A 21,165-nucleotide genomic window follows, 5' to 3' on the forward strand; every position below is an offset into this window, starting at 1 on the left:
GTAAATTATGGTCCGACGAAAGCATGCCCAACGATTGGAATTTAAGTGTGCTGTGCCAAATCCATAAAAAAGGAGACCCCACAATCTGCGCCAACTACCGTGGGATTAGCCTCCTCAACATCGCATATAAGGTTCTATCGAGCGTATTGTGTGAAAGATTAAAGCCCACCGTCAACAAACTGATTGGACCTTATCAGTGTGGCTTTAGACCTGGAAAATCAACAACCGACAAGATATTCACTATGCGCCAAATCTTGGAAAAGACCCGTGAAAGAAGAATCGACACACACCACCTCTTCGTCGATTTCAAAGCTGCTTTCGACAGCACAAAAAGGAGCTGACTTTATGCCGCGATGTCTGAATTTGGTATCCTCGCAAAACTAATACGGCTGTGTAAACTGACGTTGAGTAGCACCAAAAGCTCCGTCAGGATCGGGAAGGACCTCTCCGACCGTTCGATACCAAACGACGTTTCAGACAAAGCGACTCTTTTCGCGACTCTTTTCGTGTGACTCCTTCAACCTACTGCCTGAGAAAATAATTCGAGCTGCAGAACTAAACAGAGAAGGTACCATCTTCTACAAGAGTGTACAACTGCTGGCATATGCTGATGATATTGATATCATTGGCCTTAACGACCGCACCGTTAGTTCTGCTTTCTCCAGAATTGATAAGGCAGCGAAGCATATGGGTCTGGTGGTGAATGAGGGCGAGATGAAATATCTCCTGTCATTAAACAAACAGTCGTCGCATTCGCGACTAGGCAGTCACGTCACTGTTGACAGTCATAACTTCGAAGTCGTAGATAATTTCGTCTATCTCGGAACCAGCATCAACAGCAAAAACTACAGAATATCTCTTGCCAACAGGTTCTACTTTGGACTAAGTAGGTCATTGAGAAGTAGAGTCCTCTCTCGACGAACAAAAACAAAACTCTATAAGTCACTGATCATTCACGTGTTGCTATATTTTGCAGAGGCATGGACGATGTTGCGAGTTTTCGAGAAAGCCCTGCGAAAGATTAATGGTGTTTTGCACATTGGCCACGGCGCAGATCGCATTCGATAGAACGATTAGCTGTATGAGATATATAAACGAATTAAAAACAGCGGCGGTTTCTACGTCAGTAAAGAAGAAGAAGAAAATATGTAACGAAAATTTGCCAAATGTCTAACTATATGGACGGGCCGGTCCGTTGGTAGCCAATAAATATTACAATATGCAAGTATATCCGTAATAAAATTTTAGTTTTTTTTTGATTTCACTATACGAATACACGAGCAACGCTACTCTTAACTCACAGATGTTTCCTTCCTTTTCAAATGCAATAGAAAGTTACATTTAGCGTATCTTCAAAAACTTTTCTACTCATAACAATGCAAAGATTTTTAGTGAACTTTAAACTATTGTTATAGCCTCAGAAAAGTTCTAATTTCGGTTTTATGTTGAAGATATTCCTTAGAGAGCATTTTTCAAATTCTAGTGTTAATTTGAAGATGGTTTCGTAGTAGTGGGTTAGTAGAACGCGTAAAATTTTGGGCACATTCATGGATGAACTCTGTGCCAGAAAATCGTATTTTGATAGGAATCAAAGTTTAGAAGCAGATCTGGCAACCAGAACTCATAGGAGAGGTACTTATTGGTGGTATAAAAATAATAACCAACTTTAATTCCCCAAAGAATCGAAGAGTGTCTCTAGAGGAGAACTAAGTAAAGAACTAATTGATTTTACTGGTGGGAGCTGGTCGCAGCTATCATAACGGACAGACTCAAAGCTTTTTTAGTATAAACTATGGAAGTTGTAATAAGGCAGCAACAACCATATCTAACTTTTGAAAGAGATAATCTTTAAAAAATAACTTTCAAGGAATGTTTATTCCTCATTTAATTTGCAGTTTCTGTGTAGGGAACCTCGAAATGAATCACCCTTTATTTGATTGGTTTACGGAGAAGGAAGAAACAGGATTGACCGATTAAATCAGGAGATAGCAATTATACGCATATATTGTATGTTCAATCCGTGATTAACAGTTTAATAACATATTTAAATTGTTTCAATAATCCTTAAAAATTATTTAATTTTTGCAACTCTGCTGTTTCCATTGCGTAAATTCTAATTTTAAAAATTTTCCACAAGAAACAAGTTTTTCTATTACCTCACGGCTTTCTTATCGAAGCATATAAATTATAAAGGCGGTGGGTTTTTGCTTATGTTATATTTTTATTGGTAAGACGAGAACTTTTTCGGCTACCACAATATTGCAGGAAACTACATTATCTACTAGAAAAATCTCTTAAAGAAGGTATCAAATATCAACGGCGTATCCAGATAATGTAACACCTGGTGCAATCTCCTCCTCAACATATGAACCAGCTTCCTCAAACGACTTGGCATCTGTGTTATCGAAACTTTTTCCCACAGCCGTCTGCTGTAGAGATGGTGCTCGGTTTACAAAATTATGCTGATCACTTGAATTCAACTTGTGATTATTATAATCATCGGGACGGCGACTAGTAGAGCGGAGTTTAGATGGTTGGAAGCTTATATTTTCGTTATTATTATTGGACATCTGATTATTAAATTCATAAACAGTAGAATCGGAACGAGAATAATTTGTTTTACGTAGCATTGCCTTAAAATTAAACGGAGGTTCTTCAGGACTCTAATAAACAGTTACATGTAAATAAAGTAAGATATATATTTATATAAATCAGTCATAAAATACCATTTTTCCAACCTACATCCCCATCATTAGAACGACGCACAAAGTCCTTTAATTCTCGCATTGGATCTGAAGGTACAAACGAAGACCGTTGTTGATAGTTTTGATTTATACGATTTAATTGGTTTGGGTTCTGCTGCATTGTACGGGCCTGAATCTGGTCATTGCGGTATACCATATTTACGGGCGGCATAGGCGGTGGTGGTGGTGCAGAGTACGACTTTAAGGAGTTTCGACGCGAGCCTGTTCGATTGCTCCACATATTTGAAGATACAGTGTTATAATTATTATTGTATTGATTATAGTTGTTATACGCATTCATATTCATCTGTACTTGATTCCTGGACAGAAATAAAATATTCAATAGTTGTACATAATTTTAGTCACTCTTTAAAACAAGTAAGGAAGAGGCAAGTTCGGGTGCAAACGAACACTTTATACACAAAACAATTTTATATATGTATACTGGGTAGTCGAAAAAGTCTTTTCGTATTTCTAATCAAATTTTTACTTATTTTTTTTTTTATTTAAAATAATAAATAAATAAAAAAATATGTACCTTTTTAGTCGATTTATGTTTTCATTTTTCCGCTAGAGATATTATTCCATCACTGTAAGACTTTCATCAGTGTAAATCGAAATTTTCAGAACGGAAGCGAGCAAACCATTGTTGTGCTAGACGATAAAGCATCGTCTCCGTAAATTTCATAAAATTCATTGGTGGCTTGCGTGGCATTCTTCCCGTTTTTATACAAAAATTTCAAAATACGGCGAATTTCTTCATTATTTTCACTAATTTTTGAACAGCTGTAATTTTTTTTCAACTTCCCGAATTGAATTTTTTATTATCATATACATTTTTTTGGTTAAATGAAGTTTAAAATCTCACTTCTGCAACACGATATAGTATGACACAATGTGATTGGAGACATACGACTGCAACCTTATCTTTTGACAAAATACGAAACGACTTTTTCGACATACTATATACTATATATAATTTATATACTGGCCGACATATTTGGCATAAGCTTTGTTAGAAAAACTAAAATAATTATGTGTAATATATGGGAGTTGGGGTTGTTACGACTCGATTTTATCTATTAATGCAACATACTAAAAAATGTTCTCTGGATTTCATTAAGTTACCTTACATGCAATAACCAATCACATGGAGTAAAGTCAACCGGATGTTCGAAAATCCGTATGTTAGCTGTATTGGGGTAGGTCAACTTTTCGGCCAATTTTATTTAGTTTAGGCACAAAGATACACTGTTTTGAGTAAACTTCGCTTTCTAATTTTCATTGAGATAATCCAAATATTGGCCGATATCTTTAACTTAGGTATATGGGGGCTCAGCGAAGTATTGACCTGATTCAACCCAGTTTTGATAAACAGAGATACTATTAACAAGAAAGGATTCTCTGAATTGAAAATCTACTAAAAGTAATAAATCTATCAGTTACCGAATATGTGGCCCAGTGCCAATTGCGAACGTTTTATCGAAAATATCGGTCAATCTACCAAAGATTAAGATAATAAATTATATAAATTCAAAGATAATATGTTTTTGATAATAGTGTGCCTATATATCAAAAATCAAAAATTTAATAGAATTTCCCCTAAAGAAAGATTTTCGAACTTTCGGCTAACTTTATATCGCATACATCGGCAAATATGAGAGTTCTCTTAGTAAAAATTGAGTGAGAGTATTTTTTGCGAATGATGCATCATTGTCTAAAATGATCTAAAAATTTTTCTGTTAATAATAAGTAGTAATGCGAAAAATAAATAAAATACTCCCCTATCTTCCATACACTTAATATAAGATTTTCAAACTTCCCGTTATACCGTATACCTCTATGTGTATTAGAGTGATTCAAAAAAAAAATTTTTTTTTTCGTTCGGTACTCGGAAAAATAGGTTCCTGGACACTTCTAAGGTCCGGGACCGGGAAAGTCCTCCTACATACAGTTTTCTATTTTTTCTTATTATCAGATAGAAAAATTTATATCTCGCTTCCAACTACTTGAAAAAATATCTTGTTCCTTAGATTTTGTAGGAAATTGAATGCTCTACAAAAAAGGTCTATTATGATTTTTTGTAAACCCAAACGTTTAAGAGATGTTAACAGTTAGAGTTTGATTATTTTTGGGAAAATTTTTTATTTCTTATGAATTTTATAACTCAATGAAAAAAATATTATGAATGATGAAACTTATAGGCTTTCTTAGAGGTGTCTAGGAACCTATTTTTCCGAATACCAAACGAAAAAAAAAAATTTGTTTGTTTTAATCACTCTAATGTGTATGTATATGTCAAAGAGAGTTACGCAGGAACTTAGTCCGTCTTTAATAGTAACTATAATAGTTCGTCTACAAACCAATCGGCTTTCGCCGTTATTAACATACGAATTTAATTAATGTTTTGAGATATCTGCGGTGACGGTGATAAGGATGGTATTGATACTGCCGATTCGACGTCTAACCAAGTTGACAAGGCAGCTCCGACGAGGAAAGAAACCTATATTGCCACTTTAGCAGCACCGTCCGCCAATGCTGAAATCATCGGTACTACAATAATCCAAATCCGAACTCCGCTGGACCTATTAATACATGGGAAGCAAGGGACATATATTCGAGTACCGAGGTTCAATATCGAGATCTGATAAGCTACCGCCTGAAATACTTTGCTTAAATACCCAATTTGAAGTATTTTCGTATATTTTTACTAGGATATAATCAAAGTTATCAGGGATCACACTAATTTATATTCCGTCCAGAGAGATGGTAGTAAGCCCGTAAACTGGCCAAGAAGTACATCAATTTATTGGTTTTGCGTACTACATGCCAATAGTAAGTATACAAAATGTAAAAATGTATTGGTCTGAAAATTTGAGCTTTGAACCAAAACATCGTAACAATTTGAATTACTTACACAGTTATGACACTTCAACGACAATAGCAAAATGATACCACGGAGGCACTCAACAATAACTTCAAAAAATTCCATTCCAAAAGATAATTAATTGGAAAATATAAAAAATATATATATACAAGTGTAAGTTATTATTTTCGTTAGAAACTTCTTCTTTCGTACCTAACAGTTTAATTGAAAAACCCCCTGCCTATTATAGTAAAACACACTTTTTTGACAAAATTCGTTTTATTAATTCGTGGGTGATACCCTGACTATAGCGATCCCCCAATTTTTCCACATCATTTTTGTAGAACAAGTTGTCCTTTGCTTCTAAATAGGCCTTAGTTTCGGCGATCAGTGAGCATTCTTTAGAGATCTGAGAACAGAAAATAGTCGCTGCGGGCCAGATATGGAGAATATGGTGAATGCAGGAGCAATTCGAATTTGATCAAACAGAACTTTCTTTTTCTTCAAATGTGGCCATTTTTCGGAGATTTTATCCTAACGGTCCAGTGACGCTATATAATACTCGCTGTTGAGGTGTCAATAAAAAAAGATTCCATAAGTATTCCAAAATATAGACGCCATAACCCTGCCAGCCGGCTGTTGCTTTTTTCTTCGCTTTGGATCGAGTTGATCGTGTGCAGTCCACTCGGATGACTGTCAATTGGTCTTCGGTGTGAAATGATGGAGCCATGTTTCATCCGTTGTCACATATCGACTCAAAAACTCTAGTTTATTACGATTGAACATCTCAAAAAATTAATCCGAATCATGAAATCGTCGTTGCTTGGACGGTACCCACTTTGCACAAAGCTTTCTTATACCATAATATTCTTAAATGATATGATGTACACATTCACTTATGATGGCGAAAATGGGTGACAACTTCTTTTGGGCGTCCACTTCCTGGAGTAGTGTCCGACAACTCTTCAGCAAGACAAGTTTTTGCTTCAACTGGATTTTTTCCTTTCAAAAAGTAATATTTTTTCAACACTTGAAATACCTTTTTATCCGTTTTTTCACAATAACAAAAGTTGTTTCACTCAAAATGATGTACATACATAATTTCCAATCTAATGATCTGAAAGCTGGCAAATTTACTCGCGCCTTTGAAAGTTAGAGTTAACAAAAAATCATATGGATTTAGTTCTAGTGACGCTCTCTATGTGTCAGGCTGAAGGGGATTTTAAATTGGCCTGTTGTTAGTAAGTCTCAAATTAAGAAAATTCAAAATTTAGAGCCGTATAGAATCAATATGAATGGAATTAGTTTAGACCTTGGGCCAAACCTTTCATGCCTAATGTGGTGAATTCCGATCCATTCACATAGACATTCTGTACATCACCTCAATATATCAAATTTAACCGAACATTTTGTACTCTTGAAACTTGCATGAATCGAAGCCAGGGAAATACCTTAAAATGTAAAACGGCAATCAGAGGATCAGAATCTAAGCAATTTTCCATATAAATATACATACTCTATATAACTCAAACTTTTACCGTCAAATTCGGCTTAAGATTTCCTAGAAAAACGAAAATCAGCATATGTAGTATAAGGAAGTACGGTTGTTCGAAAATCGTGGTATTAGTTATATGGGGGCTAGGTCAAGTTTTCGCCCAATTGTATCTATACTATATTAGGCACAAAAATATTGTTGTGAGTAAAACATGTTATGTCATTCTCATTGAGATAACTCAAATATTGGCTAATAAAGCCTGGAAGCTCGAAAATCTTTATATTAGGTATGTAGGATCTCAGGGAAGTAATGACCCAATTCAAGCCATTTTTGATATACAGAATTACTCTTTCCGGAGAAGGATACTGTCTGAGTTTCAATTGTATATCTCATACATTGACCGATATTTTCGGCCAAAAGTCAACTATAGATACTATGGTCCACAGACTAGATACCAAGGGGCTTGATTTAATGTCCATGGCGTATTTGATATTGATTTATTGCGGTTTTAATAGTTTTGAACACTACCGTTATAGAGAGTGAGTGGGGTTATCATCCGATTTCATCCATTGTCACACTGTCGGTAGGGGTCCTTATAATATTTGTGTTGAGTAAATTTAGTTGATATAGCTTTAATAGTTTACGGCCAATTTTTTTAAATTTTTGCCCACAAGTGCACCTGGCTACTGCGATCCCCTGTGTCAAATTACAGTTTTATGTCGTAATTTAGTGCTCAGTTATGGCACTTATAGGCTTTCGTTAATGGCGTTTTGTGACATTTTTTAAATCAACTTTCTTTTCTGGAAGTATTAAAACGTATAAACTCCCTTATTTTTATCAATATAATTTACATTGCGAAAAGGTTGAATTTAATATATTGAGTTGATGTGGAAAACGTCAACTATTGGATTGAACTAATTCGATTCACATTTAGAGAGAAGCGATATAATATTTAAGAAAACTTGCCCATTTTGACCAACTTAAACGGTTTAAAATTAGGTGGTCGGGCTATATTACATATATCCAATATTATACTAGTCAATTTTGCAACGATATGTTACAACCCGACCGATGGTATGGACCAATATATAGTATATAACTAGGGGATCCGGCCACGCGTTGCTGTGTTACTATTCAATACAGTGACAATTTTATTTACGAATAAAACCGAAAACACTTTTTTCGGTTCAAGAAACCAAGGGATTGTACTTTAAGTTTAAGTTTGAATATGTTCATACAAATAAACTTCATTGGAAAAAATAACGAATTTAAGGCTGCTTTCTCAATGTCTGGTTACCAGCGTTTCTGTCCAGTTAATAGAATAGTCCGGTTAATAGGGTGTCCATTTAAGAGAGCTTTAACTGTATTCTTAATGTATGAATTGAATCCTATCATCTAGGTTGGTTCGAACTGGACATATTGTGTTAAATTTTACTAAAATCGGTGCAATAGTTTAGGAGTCCATCGCGGACAAACAACGTGACACGTGCTTTTTATATATAAAGATATATACATATTTAACATGCCATATTCTATTAAATGTTCACTGAGTTTCATGAACTTACCTCACTTATCATCACCAGTATGCATGTATATATGGAGTAATGTCACCCGGATGTTTGAAAATCGTGATATTATAATAGTTATGTGGGAACTAGGTCGCGTTTCACCCCATTTGTCCTTTTCAGGCACAAAACTATATTGTTGTTAGTAAACACGGTCTCCGCTAAGATAACTCATATATTGGCCGATATATGCAGTCTTAAGCTACCCGGATGTTCGAAAGTCTTTATATTAGGTAAATATATGGCTGCTAAGGTAGACTGCATCCCATCATCAACCCATTTACAGGCATATTGTTATCAAAAAATGACTTCCGCCGAATTTCAAATATCAGTAATGTACTATATTACTGAAGGAACTGGGGCTCACATATTTGTATCTAAGGGCTTAAATAACTATCCGATTTGGACAATTTTTTCTGATGAAATGGCATATCTTGATTTCTCCTGGGCTTGTTTGGTCCTTAGGTAATTTTCTCTAAATGTCGGCGATGCCAAGGAACACACGAACGAAGTTTCCTTAAAACATATTAATTTATACTTATCGTTTGCACGGCCGGATGAACGGACAGACAGACAGTCATTGGGTTTCAACTCGTCTCGTCATCCTGATCATTTATATATTTTTAACTTTATATCTATCTTGATTAATGTTAGGTGATACAAACAACCGTTTGGAGCAAGAGCGTTAAAAAAGCTTTTAATGATGGTAAAAATGGGAAATTTGTGCTTTACATTTTTTTTAATGGGTGGCATCATCCTTAATGGTTTAATGTACTTACTTATCTTCCAAACCGCTAAAGCCAAATAAACCAAACTTGCTAAGAATAAAATTTCAAGCATTTTGTTACATGCCGTGGTAATGAGCAAAATCGAACAATAACCGCACCCACTTCCCATACTTCTTCTTCTTAATTGGCGTAGACACCGCTTACGCGATTATAGCCAAGTAAACAACAGTGCGCCAGTCGTTTCTTCTTTTCGCTTCGTGGCGCCAATTGGATATTCCAAGCGTAGCCAGGTCCTTCTCCACTTGGTCCTTCCAACGGAGTGGAGGTCTTTCTTTTTCCTCTGTTTCCCCCGACGGGTACTGCGTCGAATACTTTGACAACTGGAGTGTTTTCGTCCATTCGGACGTAGACGCTCTCTTAGAATTCGCTGAACTATGTCGATGTCGTCGTATATCTCGTACAGCTCATCGTTCCATCGAATGCGATATTCGCCGTGGCTAACGCGCAAAGGACCATAAACTTTTCGCAGAACTTTTCTCTCGAAAACTTGCAACGTCGACTCATTAGTTGTTGTCATCTTCCAGGCCTCTGCACCATATACCAGGACGGGAATTATGAGTGACTTATAGAGTTTGGTTTTTGTTCGTCGAGAGAGGACTTTGCTTCTCAGTTGCCTACTCAGTCCGAAGTAGCACCTGCTGGTAAAGTTATCCTGCGTTGGATTTCCAGGCTGACATTGTTGGTGGTGTTTACGCTGGTTCCAAGATAGACGAAACTATCTACAACTTCAAAATTATGACTGTCAACAGTGACGTGGGAGCCAAGTCGCGAGGGCGACGACTGTTTGTTTGATGACAGGAGATATTTCGGCTTGCCCTCGCTCATTGACAGACCCATTTGCTTTGCTTCCTTGTCCAGTCTGGAGAAAGCAGAATCAATATGATATCAATATCATCGACATACGCCAGCGGCTGTATACTCTTATAAAAGATTATAGATTGGAGCTTTTGTGTTGCTCAACGTCAGCTTTCACAGCCGTATTAGTTTTACGGGGATACCAAATTCGCGGCACAAAGGCAACTCCGTTTCGTGCTGTCGAAAGCAGCTTTGAAATCGACGAAGATGTGGTGTGAGTCGATCCTCCTTTCACGGGTCTTTTCCAAGATTTGGCGCATGGTGAATATCTGGTCGGTTGTTGATTTTCCAGGTCTAAAGCCACACTGATAAGGTCCAATCACATTGTTGACGGTGGGCTTTAATCTTTCACACAATACGCTCGATAGAACCTTATACGCGAAGTTAAGGAGGCTAATCCCACGGTAGTTAGCGCAGATTGCGGGGTCTCCCTTTCTGTGGATTGAGCAGAGCACGACCATATTTTGCAAAGAAGCTGATGCATGCTCCCTATTAGTTTCCATACGGCAATGTTAAAAACTACTAGAAGTGCGATAACTCGCTGAATAAATGCGCCACAAACAATAAATTTCACAATCAAGATGACAGGAAAGGTTTTACCACCCACCTTTACGTGAAAAATAGTTGGTTACCAAAGGTAACAACCAATGTAGCGAGCAGTTTGAGATGCACTCTAACACACGAAAAGTAAGAAACTCGCAAACAGCTGTGGACAAAGATGGAAACGAACAACAACAAGAAAGAAATTTAAGTAAGCAATATAAATTAACACTAACAATTGCACTATTTAAAATGTAGCACAAAACCAAATTGAAAATGACTAAGCGGAATAAATTAAAATTAGCCAACAGACAATTAAAGTAAATTTCAATTGCTTTAATAGAATAATATAACAGTATAATTATCTTAACGGATCACTTAATTACGATAATTTCACCAGAAAGTCTTAAATATTACATAAATTAAACAAATCTCTAAGAGCACGAAAGCACAGCTGTACACGAGAAAAGTTGCCAGACCTCTGGCGAAATCGGACAAGAATCACGTCTACTTTATATACTCGTACTATATAACAATTTTTGTACTCTTGCAACCAGTTGATACAGAGTATTATAGTTTTGTTCACCTAACGGTTGTACGTATCACCTAAAACTAACCGAGATAGATATAGGGTTATATACATATATATAAATGATCAGGGTGACGAGAAAAGTTGAAATCCGGTTGACTGTCTGTCTGTCCGTTGGTCCATGCAAGCTGTAACTTGAGTAAATTGAAATATCTTGATAAAACTTGGCGAGAAGGTTCATTAGAAAAAAAAAATTTTTGAGTTCGTAGATAGGCATAGTCGGACTGCTGCCACGCCCACAAATCGCTATCAACCGAAAACCTATAAAGTGCTATAACTAAGCACCTAATAAGATATAAAACTAATATTTGGCACAGGGGATCGCCGTAGGAAGGAGCACATGTGGGAGAATATTTTTTAAACAGTGGGCATATCCCCGCTCTCTAACAAGTTTAATGTACATATCTCCTAAACCACTTAAGCTACAACAAGCCAATTTTATGAGTACAAATCTTATAAGCGCTTCTACCGATGGTCGAAATGGAGTCTGAGGATAAGCCTGCTCACTCCCCATATAACGGTACTGTTAAAAACTACTAAAAGCGCGATAAATAAATAACTAAATGTGTCAGAGACGTAAAAATTTTCTGTCGGGATGGTATGAGAAAGCTTTATGGGAGCCGGTGTGAAAATGGAACAATAGGCGTGGCACCGCCCACTTTTTAATGTAATCTCATATATCAGGACCCGACTGACCGATTTCGACATAATTTGGCATGAGGCATTTTTTTTATATATATGTCACGTTGTGGAACTTCTTCCCATATAGCACAATTTAAAATTCCATTTTATTCGCTCAGTTTCCAGTATGCAAATCAAGAAGCAATTAATATAACGTGATTAAACTTTGCACGAATAATGCCTTTATGCCCAGTTTCACAGTTCATTCTTAATTTGTACTTAAGGTAAAACAGGAAAATAGGGTTTTACAGTTCATACTTAAGTTATGCTTAAGTACTGAAAATGGGAGACTTAAGCAGTGCTTAAGTACTCGTAACAGCTGATTTTTGTCTTGAATTGTTTTGAATTTTCAGATATTTGTGAAAAGCAGAATAATAAGAAATTATTTTTTGTGAAAAAATATGGAATTGGATTGGGATTGCAATTTTGACAGTGACTCAGAATACCATGGCCTGTGGAATATTATAATAATGCGGCGAACAAAAGAAATCAAATAAGAAATAAATATTTCCGCGACAGATTTCGGATCAACAAAGAAACAGCCTGAATGTGCTCGATTGTATTAGACTACAAATTGAGCATAAAATGTTGTATACATTTCTTTTAGGAATCATGCACTATCGCCAGAACAAATGTTTTTGCTTATATTGCGCTTTTATGCTGCGGGAAGTATAATATGTTGAGGACAATATGAGATTTATTTGGAGCATCTAATAGTATGCTTAGTATTTTATGGTAAAACATATGTTGCCCATAACGTTGTCATATATGTATTATAACAAAAGTTTATAGATATTAAGCATTGACTGTGAAACGCAAACGACTACTCAGTCTGCAACAATGCTTAGCTAAGATTTTATTTGGCCACAACTTAAGTATGGACTGTGAAACCGGACATTAGTGTATGCAGTAAAAAATGTTCAAGTCCAACAAAAACTGTTCACGCCCCTGGGTACCGAATATTTAGACCCCGGAACCTATAGTTGACTTTTGTTAGAAAATATCGGTTAATGCCTAAGATATATAAGTATGTATTTGAAATTCAGGGATAGTACTTCTCTGACAATGGTATGTCTGTATGTCAAAAGTGGGTTGAATCGGACCAATACTTCCCTTAGTCCCCATATATCTAATAAAAAGATAATCGAACTTCCGACTGACTTTGTACCGCATATATCGGCCAATATGTGAGTTATCTCAAATGAGCTAGCATGTTTTACTCAATGTATCTTTATGCCAAAAATACATAAATTTTAACGAAAACTTCACTTACCCCCATATAACTTTTACTAGGATATTCGAACATCCATTTGACTTTGTTTCGTATGATTGGTGATTGTAGGTCAGATCCTTTAACGAAATCCAGGGAACATTTCTTTAGTATGTGACATGTTAACAGTTTGTGGAACTTCCATGTACTAACATTTCTAACAAACCTTATGTGTCTGTCAACATATGAGTTATATATAGTATGTATATGTATATAAAATTGCTTGGATTTCGATCCTCAGGTTAACGTTTTACATCTTAACGTATTTCCTTTGCTTTGATTCCTGAAAGTTGCAAGAGTATAAAATGTTCGGTTGCACCCGATAAGTTCGGTGTAAAGTGCTTTCTTTACTTGTTTTACAATGTAGTCTGATTTTTTTCACTTTACAGTAAGAAAATTACAAATCACTGAAGATTTCAATGGGAGGTCGGTTTAAAATCCATATACCGTATAGTATGTCGATCAATGTGTAAGACAAAATTACATTAGTTATATTGGGGCTAGGTTAAGTTTTCGTTCAAATTTATCTATTTTAGGCACAAAGATACACTGTTATGAATAAAACACGCTCTCTTATTTTCATTGGGGTAACTCACATATTGGCCGATATATGCGGTACAAAGTCACCCTGAAGTTCTAAAATCTTTATATTGGTCCGACTCAACCCTAAACTAAATATAGACATACTATTACAAGAGAAAGATTATCTCTAAATTTCAGTTATATATATCACTCATTGACCGACATTTTCGATGCAAAGTCAACGATGGGTCCCGGAGTCTCAATGCTCGGTACCTAGGGGATTGAACAGTTTTTATTGGATTTTAACAGTTTAAGGCGGCACAAACTAAAGAGATTATTCGTTCAAAGTTTTAGCCCGTTATATAAATTGCTTCTTGATTTGTTTACTAGAGACTGAACGAATCAAGTGGAATTTAAATTTTGCTATATGAGAAATAGGCGTGGTTGTTGTTTGATTTCATCCATTTTCTCAATGTGAGATAAGAATGTAAAAAGTATACCAGGTGCAATTTTGTCGAAATCAATCAGTCGGGTCCCAAGATATGGTTTTTCACCAAAAAGTGGGCGGTGCCAAGCCAATTTCCAACCCGGCTTTCATTAAGCTTTTAATGACTCTGGCGTACTTACTTATTGATTTACCATGCTTTTAATAGTTTTTAACAGTACCGTTGTATTGGGAGCGAGGGGGTTATCCTCCGATTGGGTTGTTGTAGCTTGAGTGGTTTAGGAGAAATGTACATATATTAATGTTGTTATAGGGCGGGGCCATACCCACTTTTTCAAACAAATTTTACCACAGGTGCCCCTTTCTACTGCGAGTCTCCGTACCGAATTACAACTTTGTATCCTTAGTAAGTGCTTAGTTGTGGCACTTTATATGTTTTTGGTTAATGGAGATTTTTTGGCGTGGTAGTGGTCCGATTACCCTCATCTGAAACTAGAATTTTTTTGAGTATGGAACCCAAATACAAAGTTACTTCGAGAAACCTCAATTTTTGCTTAAGTTGCAGCTTGAACAGACGGACGGACAGACAGACAGTCAACCGGATTCCAACTTTTTTCGTCATCCTGATCATTTATATATACGTAACCCTATATCAGTCTGGCTTAGTTTTAGGTGATACGTACAACCGTTAGGTGAACAAAACTATAATATTCTGTAGCAACTGTTTGCAAGGGTATAAAAAATAAGAAAATAATTCATAAAACAAATAATAAAAGATAAGTATTTTAATTCTTATTATGTATTAAAAATATTATAAATAAATATAAAATTAACATTATAAATAAATAATAATATTTTTTTTATTTATAAATAATAATATTTATTTATTGATTTAGCGCGCTTTTAGTTTTGAACGGAACAGATATATGGGAAGTAGGCGAAGTTATTTCATCCATTTTTGCATAGTCAATTGGGATGCTTAAGTAATTTGTCTTGAGCAAATTTAGGTCTTATGTGGTTTAGGAGATATGTACATAAAACTTCTAGGAGAACGTGGCCACGCCCATTTTTTTTTTAATTTTTAGCTCACAATTACTTTTTTATACTACGTCCCACATTCAATGACACGAAATTTTCTACCTAAATATTTGTATCTTATACGTATACGAGTATACTATATATTTTGATAGAAATTTCAACCTGGAACAAACATATCCTGAGCATAGGATTACAGAGGGCATGGATGATCAAAGACAAAGAGAACATGCAAGAAGACATCCTGAAATAAGGGGAGAGAAACGTTCAGAGAAACACAACGTCAACACATTTTAAATCAAAGACGACGTCGGCAGAGTCAGATCCCCCTTCACAGAGACAATCTAGTCGATAGGCAGACTGAAAGAATGATAATAGAGAGAAAATAATGTTATTCCCACTGATTAAAATGGAAATATAATTTCCGAAATATTTATGGCTTTCACACCAAGTATTACGTTAGCTAAATTTCAAAACTATTGCTGAAAGCCAGCCGAATTCTGCATTCGTCTCCTTTTTGATGCATAAACTTTCTTCTGAAGATAGAAATTACAATTTTGGTTCAAAGTTTTTCTGAACATTCCAGATTTTTTAAAAGATTTAACTAGAGATGTAAAAATATCGATGCTTTAGTCTATAGTTTTATTCGATGCATCGGAAATAGCAGTTTTATCGAAAGTAATCAAAAATTGATTTAAAAACATTGAAACTGGAAATGAGTTACATTTGTATATTTTCATATGTTCAAAAGTTTTAAAATATTTTGGTAATCAGTGGTTTAAGTTTATAAGAATAATTTAATGAAAACTAAGTCAAGACTTATTCTATATAAATTTTAGTTAATTTCTACAAACCCCAACATTTTTGCAGGATTTGCACAAATAGAATTTTATTCAACCTTTAAGTTTTATTCTAATGTCCCTTTCAAAATAAATGTTCGGATAGAACTGAAGAATGTGAAAGGTATTTCCATATTTTCCAACCGGAGTGCGCAAATATATGGATAGCCCATCTGACATATCCAATAAATTGTTTCTGTTTATCGTCCAATTTTTTTGGACTAGCTTGTGATGATCAGTCCAAATACTAATTCTGCAATATCATTATCCTGTGAATTTTCTAATTACTATTGCTAGCCAACTGTTGTGCGCATTTGTTTTCATGAAATAATCATTTGCAAAATGGCGTTAAGCAGGTAGGTTCGAAGCAGATAATGTATATCATAGAGAAAGGTCACGACGCAGAGAATCTAAAAATATTTGTGGCCAAGTCGTACAAGATGAGCCACAGCTAGCTCAGAAGGAATAATTTTAGCAGTGGCGCTTGAATTGAATTTTATTATTGAATAAAAATTATGCTCATGCTGTGAATATTTACAAATACAGGTACAATTCAATACATTTTAAGGGGTCAGTAGGGTAATCTGGTCTGTTTTTTTGACATTTTTTTTCATAGAAATTTTCATTCTACAATGCAACTTTTCCTACATATCATGAGGTATATCGTGGAGTGTATAAACAAATTTCGGAATTTTTAGATGACATCTGTCGGAGAAATAGCTGGGTGAATGAGATGCGTTTTTTCACTGGCGGACACGATTTCTCATGTTTGGATCATCTGAAACACAAAAGCCCAATTTATTCTTAAAATATACGTGAATGGTTATCGTCCCTACCAAAATCATGAAAAAATGTTGATAAATAAAAAAGTAATTAAAGTTTTTTTCTTTAATTTTTTTCCATGGTTTTTTACACAAATTTTGTCATAACATTGTCAATAAATTATAAGAAATTATGAATATGGTAGTGACGATAGCTAGGCGTTTTGTGAAAATTTAAGAAAAAAAATTAAGCAAATCGGTTGAGTAGTTCGACCGGAATCATGTCCGCCAGTTTAAAAAGTGTGTTTTGAGAAAAACGCGTTTAAAGTTTGAGGTGTGCACTACGAGCGCTCCAAACGTCGAGCGGTATTATTATTTATGGGCCTTTTTCGAAACCTTCCAATTATAAAGTGGGTTTCTATATTAATTCTAAGGGTATAAGGGAGCAGAAAATGCAAATGCATCTGCGTATATATCTATATATATATGGATATGTCACCAGCGATATAATAGATATTGTTAAGGTAGTTGGAAGTGTTTTTTGCTCTCTTGGATTATTCGCGGATTAATTTTAGTTTTTCACAGTGACAACACACTAGATTTTGTCTTGACACTTACTGGAAATCCGGACGAATCAAGTGAATACTAAGCCTAAAGAAACAGCTAAGTACAATTTGTTTTATAAAAAAATTCATTTCCATATACCTACCCTTTTCGTGGCGAAATTTTAGTTATCACATCAAACGTGCACTGCTTTGAAACTTCGTGTCGAAGAGTCAATAAATAGGCGTCAGACGCTAGCTTCATATGGAATATCATATTCGTTTATTAGTCCTTCAATATCGCTGCAGTACACTAAATCATCAATGTTTGTGAATTCAATGTGTCGATTGCGATAGTAACGTATATGAGTTCCTGGAGCTAGACAATTTTTTTGTTTCAATCTTGACGCTATTAGCTCAGAAATTTCTTTTGAAAGTCCTGCGTCTTGGACCACGTCATTTAACTCTGCCTGAGTGAAACCTTTAGAATTTTTATCAGTCTCAGCATCTGATTCTTCTGAGGCATCTTCATCCATCTCTATATCCTCAGTGTCAGCAGAAACTAGACCTTCGCCAATACAAATATTGCTTTCATCGTTCTGTTCAGAAGAAAGAAGGGTGGGAAGAGTCACAGAATTGACAGAAGGATAAGAGATGGCAGATTTTTTTTCGAGTTGTGCCCAAAAACACTCGTTAAACAAAAATAGCATTCCCTCTCATGATTTGTTGGTCTGCGCCAGATCATTGGAGAAGCAAACGTTTGTTTTTTTGTGTTTTTTCAGTTGCAATGAACATCTCAGGCATCTCTTTTGGGGTCCAATCGTTGACGATGTCACTAGTTTCTATGCCGAAAGCTTTCGTATAGCTAGATTTTAGTGTATCTGTAAATTTTTTTCAGATCTTACTTATAACGTATTCTCCACAAACGACACAGAAATTGTCTTTCATTTTGTAAAATATTTTTCTTGTAGCATTATATTCATCAAAGGCCAAGTCACCCACCAATGTAGAGCTGCGGTTGCTTGATGACGACGCCTGCTTGCTTTCTTACCCTGTCCAGCCGCCGATACTGGGGTTCCGACTCCCTGCATCGTACTTTTTTTTCGTGTGCCTACCATGACGGCGTAAAGGTGAGTCTAAAATGGGATTAGGGTCACGTACACGTACAACTAAACAAACTAAACAACGCAAACAACTCTGTTGCCCGCCGTCACCACGTGGAGGTGCCCTGGATGAAGGCACACGATATAATTTATGGGCAGCGGCCCTAAAAGCTTCTAGATATACTATATACTAAGTTTTGTGAACATTAAAGAAATTTTTATACATCCGACAGCCATATTGGATTTTCTATTTCGTATTTTGAAAATCTGACTTTAAATAAGTGATTTATGAAAATTCAAGAATTTTTTTTTCTGACCGCCATTCTGTATTTTGAAAATTTACCTTTAATTTCGAAACCAGAGACGATTTTTTTTGTGGACCTGTGTAATTTTTAATCTGCCGTTTTGTTTTGATTAATCAGCTGTTCTCCGTTTTAATTTTCTCCTTTCGTTTTGCTTTTGGTTTAGGCGTTGCCAACTATTCGTAATATAAGTAAGATTTTAGAGGTAGGGGTTGAACATACTCATTGACAGGTGCACCCAAACTATTTTCTCACTGAGGTATGGCCTCTGGCGTACATCAGAGAATCCTTTTCGAATTCCTTTCGGAATTCTAAAATGTTGAGAATGCTTCCTAACGCCAGAAATGAGGATTCTACCGCTGCTGGATCAACATTTAATGGTGAAACTGCTGACCAGACGAACAAAAGTGAAAGTAACTGACAAATAATGAAACCTCTGATTATTTTAACAAGCTGGGTAGTAAAATAAAAGAGTTGGAAATACGATGGTTGGTCAAAGGCAAAAAAGGCGTAAACTAAGCTATGTGCGATCTACTGAGTAGTATGTATAATGAGCCTGTATAACAAAGCGGAGAAACTGGAGAATAAAATTATTGTTGGGAAATCAACACAGGTAGCTCATATTTATAAAGAGATGAATACCCCAAAATGGCTGCGAGAAGCATCGGGATATTTACGCCCCACGAAATCACAAAAAAGCTATTGAAAAGATGCAACAAATGACCAATGGGACCGCACAAGCGAAAAATGGGTGGAAGTTGTGAAAAAGAGGAAACCAATTCAGTAGAAAATAAGAAGAAACCATACGCCATCATAATAACAAAAGAAGGTGAAATAGAATAGAATAGACTTTTATGCTGACATTCTCCGGAAAGTAAAAAACGACAGCGGTCTTGAAGATTTTATTTATTTATTTATTTAGTTAAGTTTATGAACATTAATTCTTACAGACTTATGGAGAGTTAGGATGCAAATTAGAATTTTAAAACAATTGAATTACAATTACATAAGTATAATAGATAACTTAAACTAAAAAACAGAATTGAGGGTATTAATAAAGGATACCCTAGAGTGAGAAAAATCTAGAAGAACTTTCCCGGAAATCGAGTTAAACTCACGCAAAGCACGCTTGAGAGGAACATATTCAGCAAAATTAGTACTTTCCATTTTATAATAAAATGGAGAAATAGATCTGAGACAACGCTGAAGAGTATTGACGTTAATTTTCCCTAATAAATAGGGACAGTCAATATCTCCATTAATTACATTGAAAACAAACTCAAGGCAGAGAACGGACCGTCTATTTTCCAGTAATTTAAGATGTAAAAGCAATAAACGAGATGTATACGATGGTATTGGGTCAACAAACTTTAAGGAGCGGAGAGCAAATTTAAGAAAAATCTTTTGAACACGCTCGAACCTATTAATTGACGATATGCAATGTGGTCTCCAACACTGCGTACTCCAAAATGGACCGAACAAAACATGTACACAGTAATTTTAACGTACAGGGGTCGGAAAAATTTAAAGCATTTCGACGGACAAAGCCGAGCACAGAGAATGATTTAGAAGTCATGTAGTTGATGTGATTATACGTACTGAAAGAAACTCTGTTGTCAAAAATTACCCCAAGATCTTTGATTTCAGTAACGCATTTTAGGACGCAATTAGAAATATTGTAACTTGAAGATAAGATGTTACGTCCCCTACCATAAGAGATCTGAGAGCATTATCTTCATAAAAAGTTTCGATTTCAGGCACCAATCATAAAAAGTATCAATATCACATTGAAGTTTGAATACATCTTGTGAGTTTTTGATTATTGCAAAAATTTTTAAGTCATCTGCATATAACAGAAAGTTAGCGAAAGAGAAGCAACAGGAAATGCCATTGATAAACAGCACAAAGAGAAGTGGACCCAAGACGCTTCATTGTGGCACTCCCAAAGACGCAATGAATGAATCAGATGACACTCCATCGACACTGACAACGCATCGTCTATTGTGCAAATATGATTTAATCCACTGCAAGAAGACCGAGTGAAATCCCAAAGATTATAATTTATTAATTAGAATATTGTGTGAAACTTTATCAAAGGCTATAGAGAAATCTGTGTAGACACAATCTACCTGAAATCCAGCGGAGAATGCAGATACAATAATCGCTAAAACCGCTAAGCTTGACACAGTGGAGCGTCCAGAGACAAACTCTTGCTGATTGACA

General features: G+C 35.6%; 1 protein-coding gene across 1 annotated transcript in view; it reads right to left on the reverse strand.

Annotated features, from left to right (window-relative positions):
* Window positions 1-2,201: 2,201 nt before the first annotated feature.
* The window catches only part of LOC120781124 (neither inactivation nor afterpotential protein C), a 91,329-nt gene continuing 72,365 nt past the window's right edge, over window positions 2,202-21,165 (reverse strand). Inside the window, exons 16-17 of the mRNA XM_040113259.1 lie at window positions 2,743-3,064; window positions 2,202-2,663 (exon numbers count right to left, since the gene is read on the reverse strand). Coding sequence (XP_039969193.1) covers window positions 2,307-2,663; window positions 2,743-3,064 — 679 coding nt within the window. The 3' untranslated portion in view covers window positions 2,202-2,306. The remainder of the gene's footprint in view (window positions 2,664-2,742; window positions 3,065-21,165) is intronic.

Source organism: Bactrocera tryoni, unplaced genomic scaffold (assembly GCF_016617805.1).
Source record: "Bactrocera tryoni isolate S06 unplaced genomic scaffold, CSIRO_BtryS06_freeze2 scaffold_32, whole genome shotgun sequence".
NCBI lineage: Eukaryota > Metazoa > Arthropoda > Insecta > Diptera > Tephritidae > Bactrocera > Bactrocera tryoni.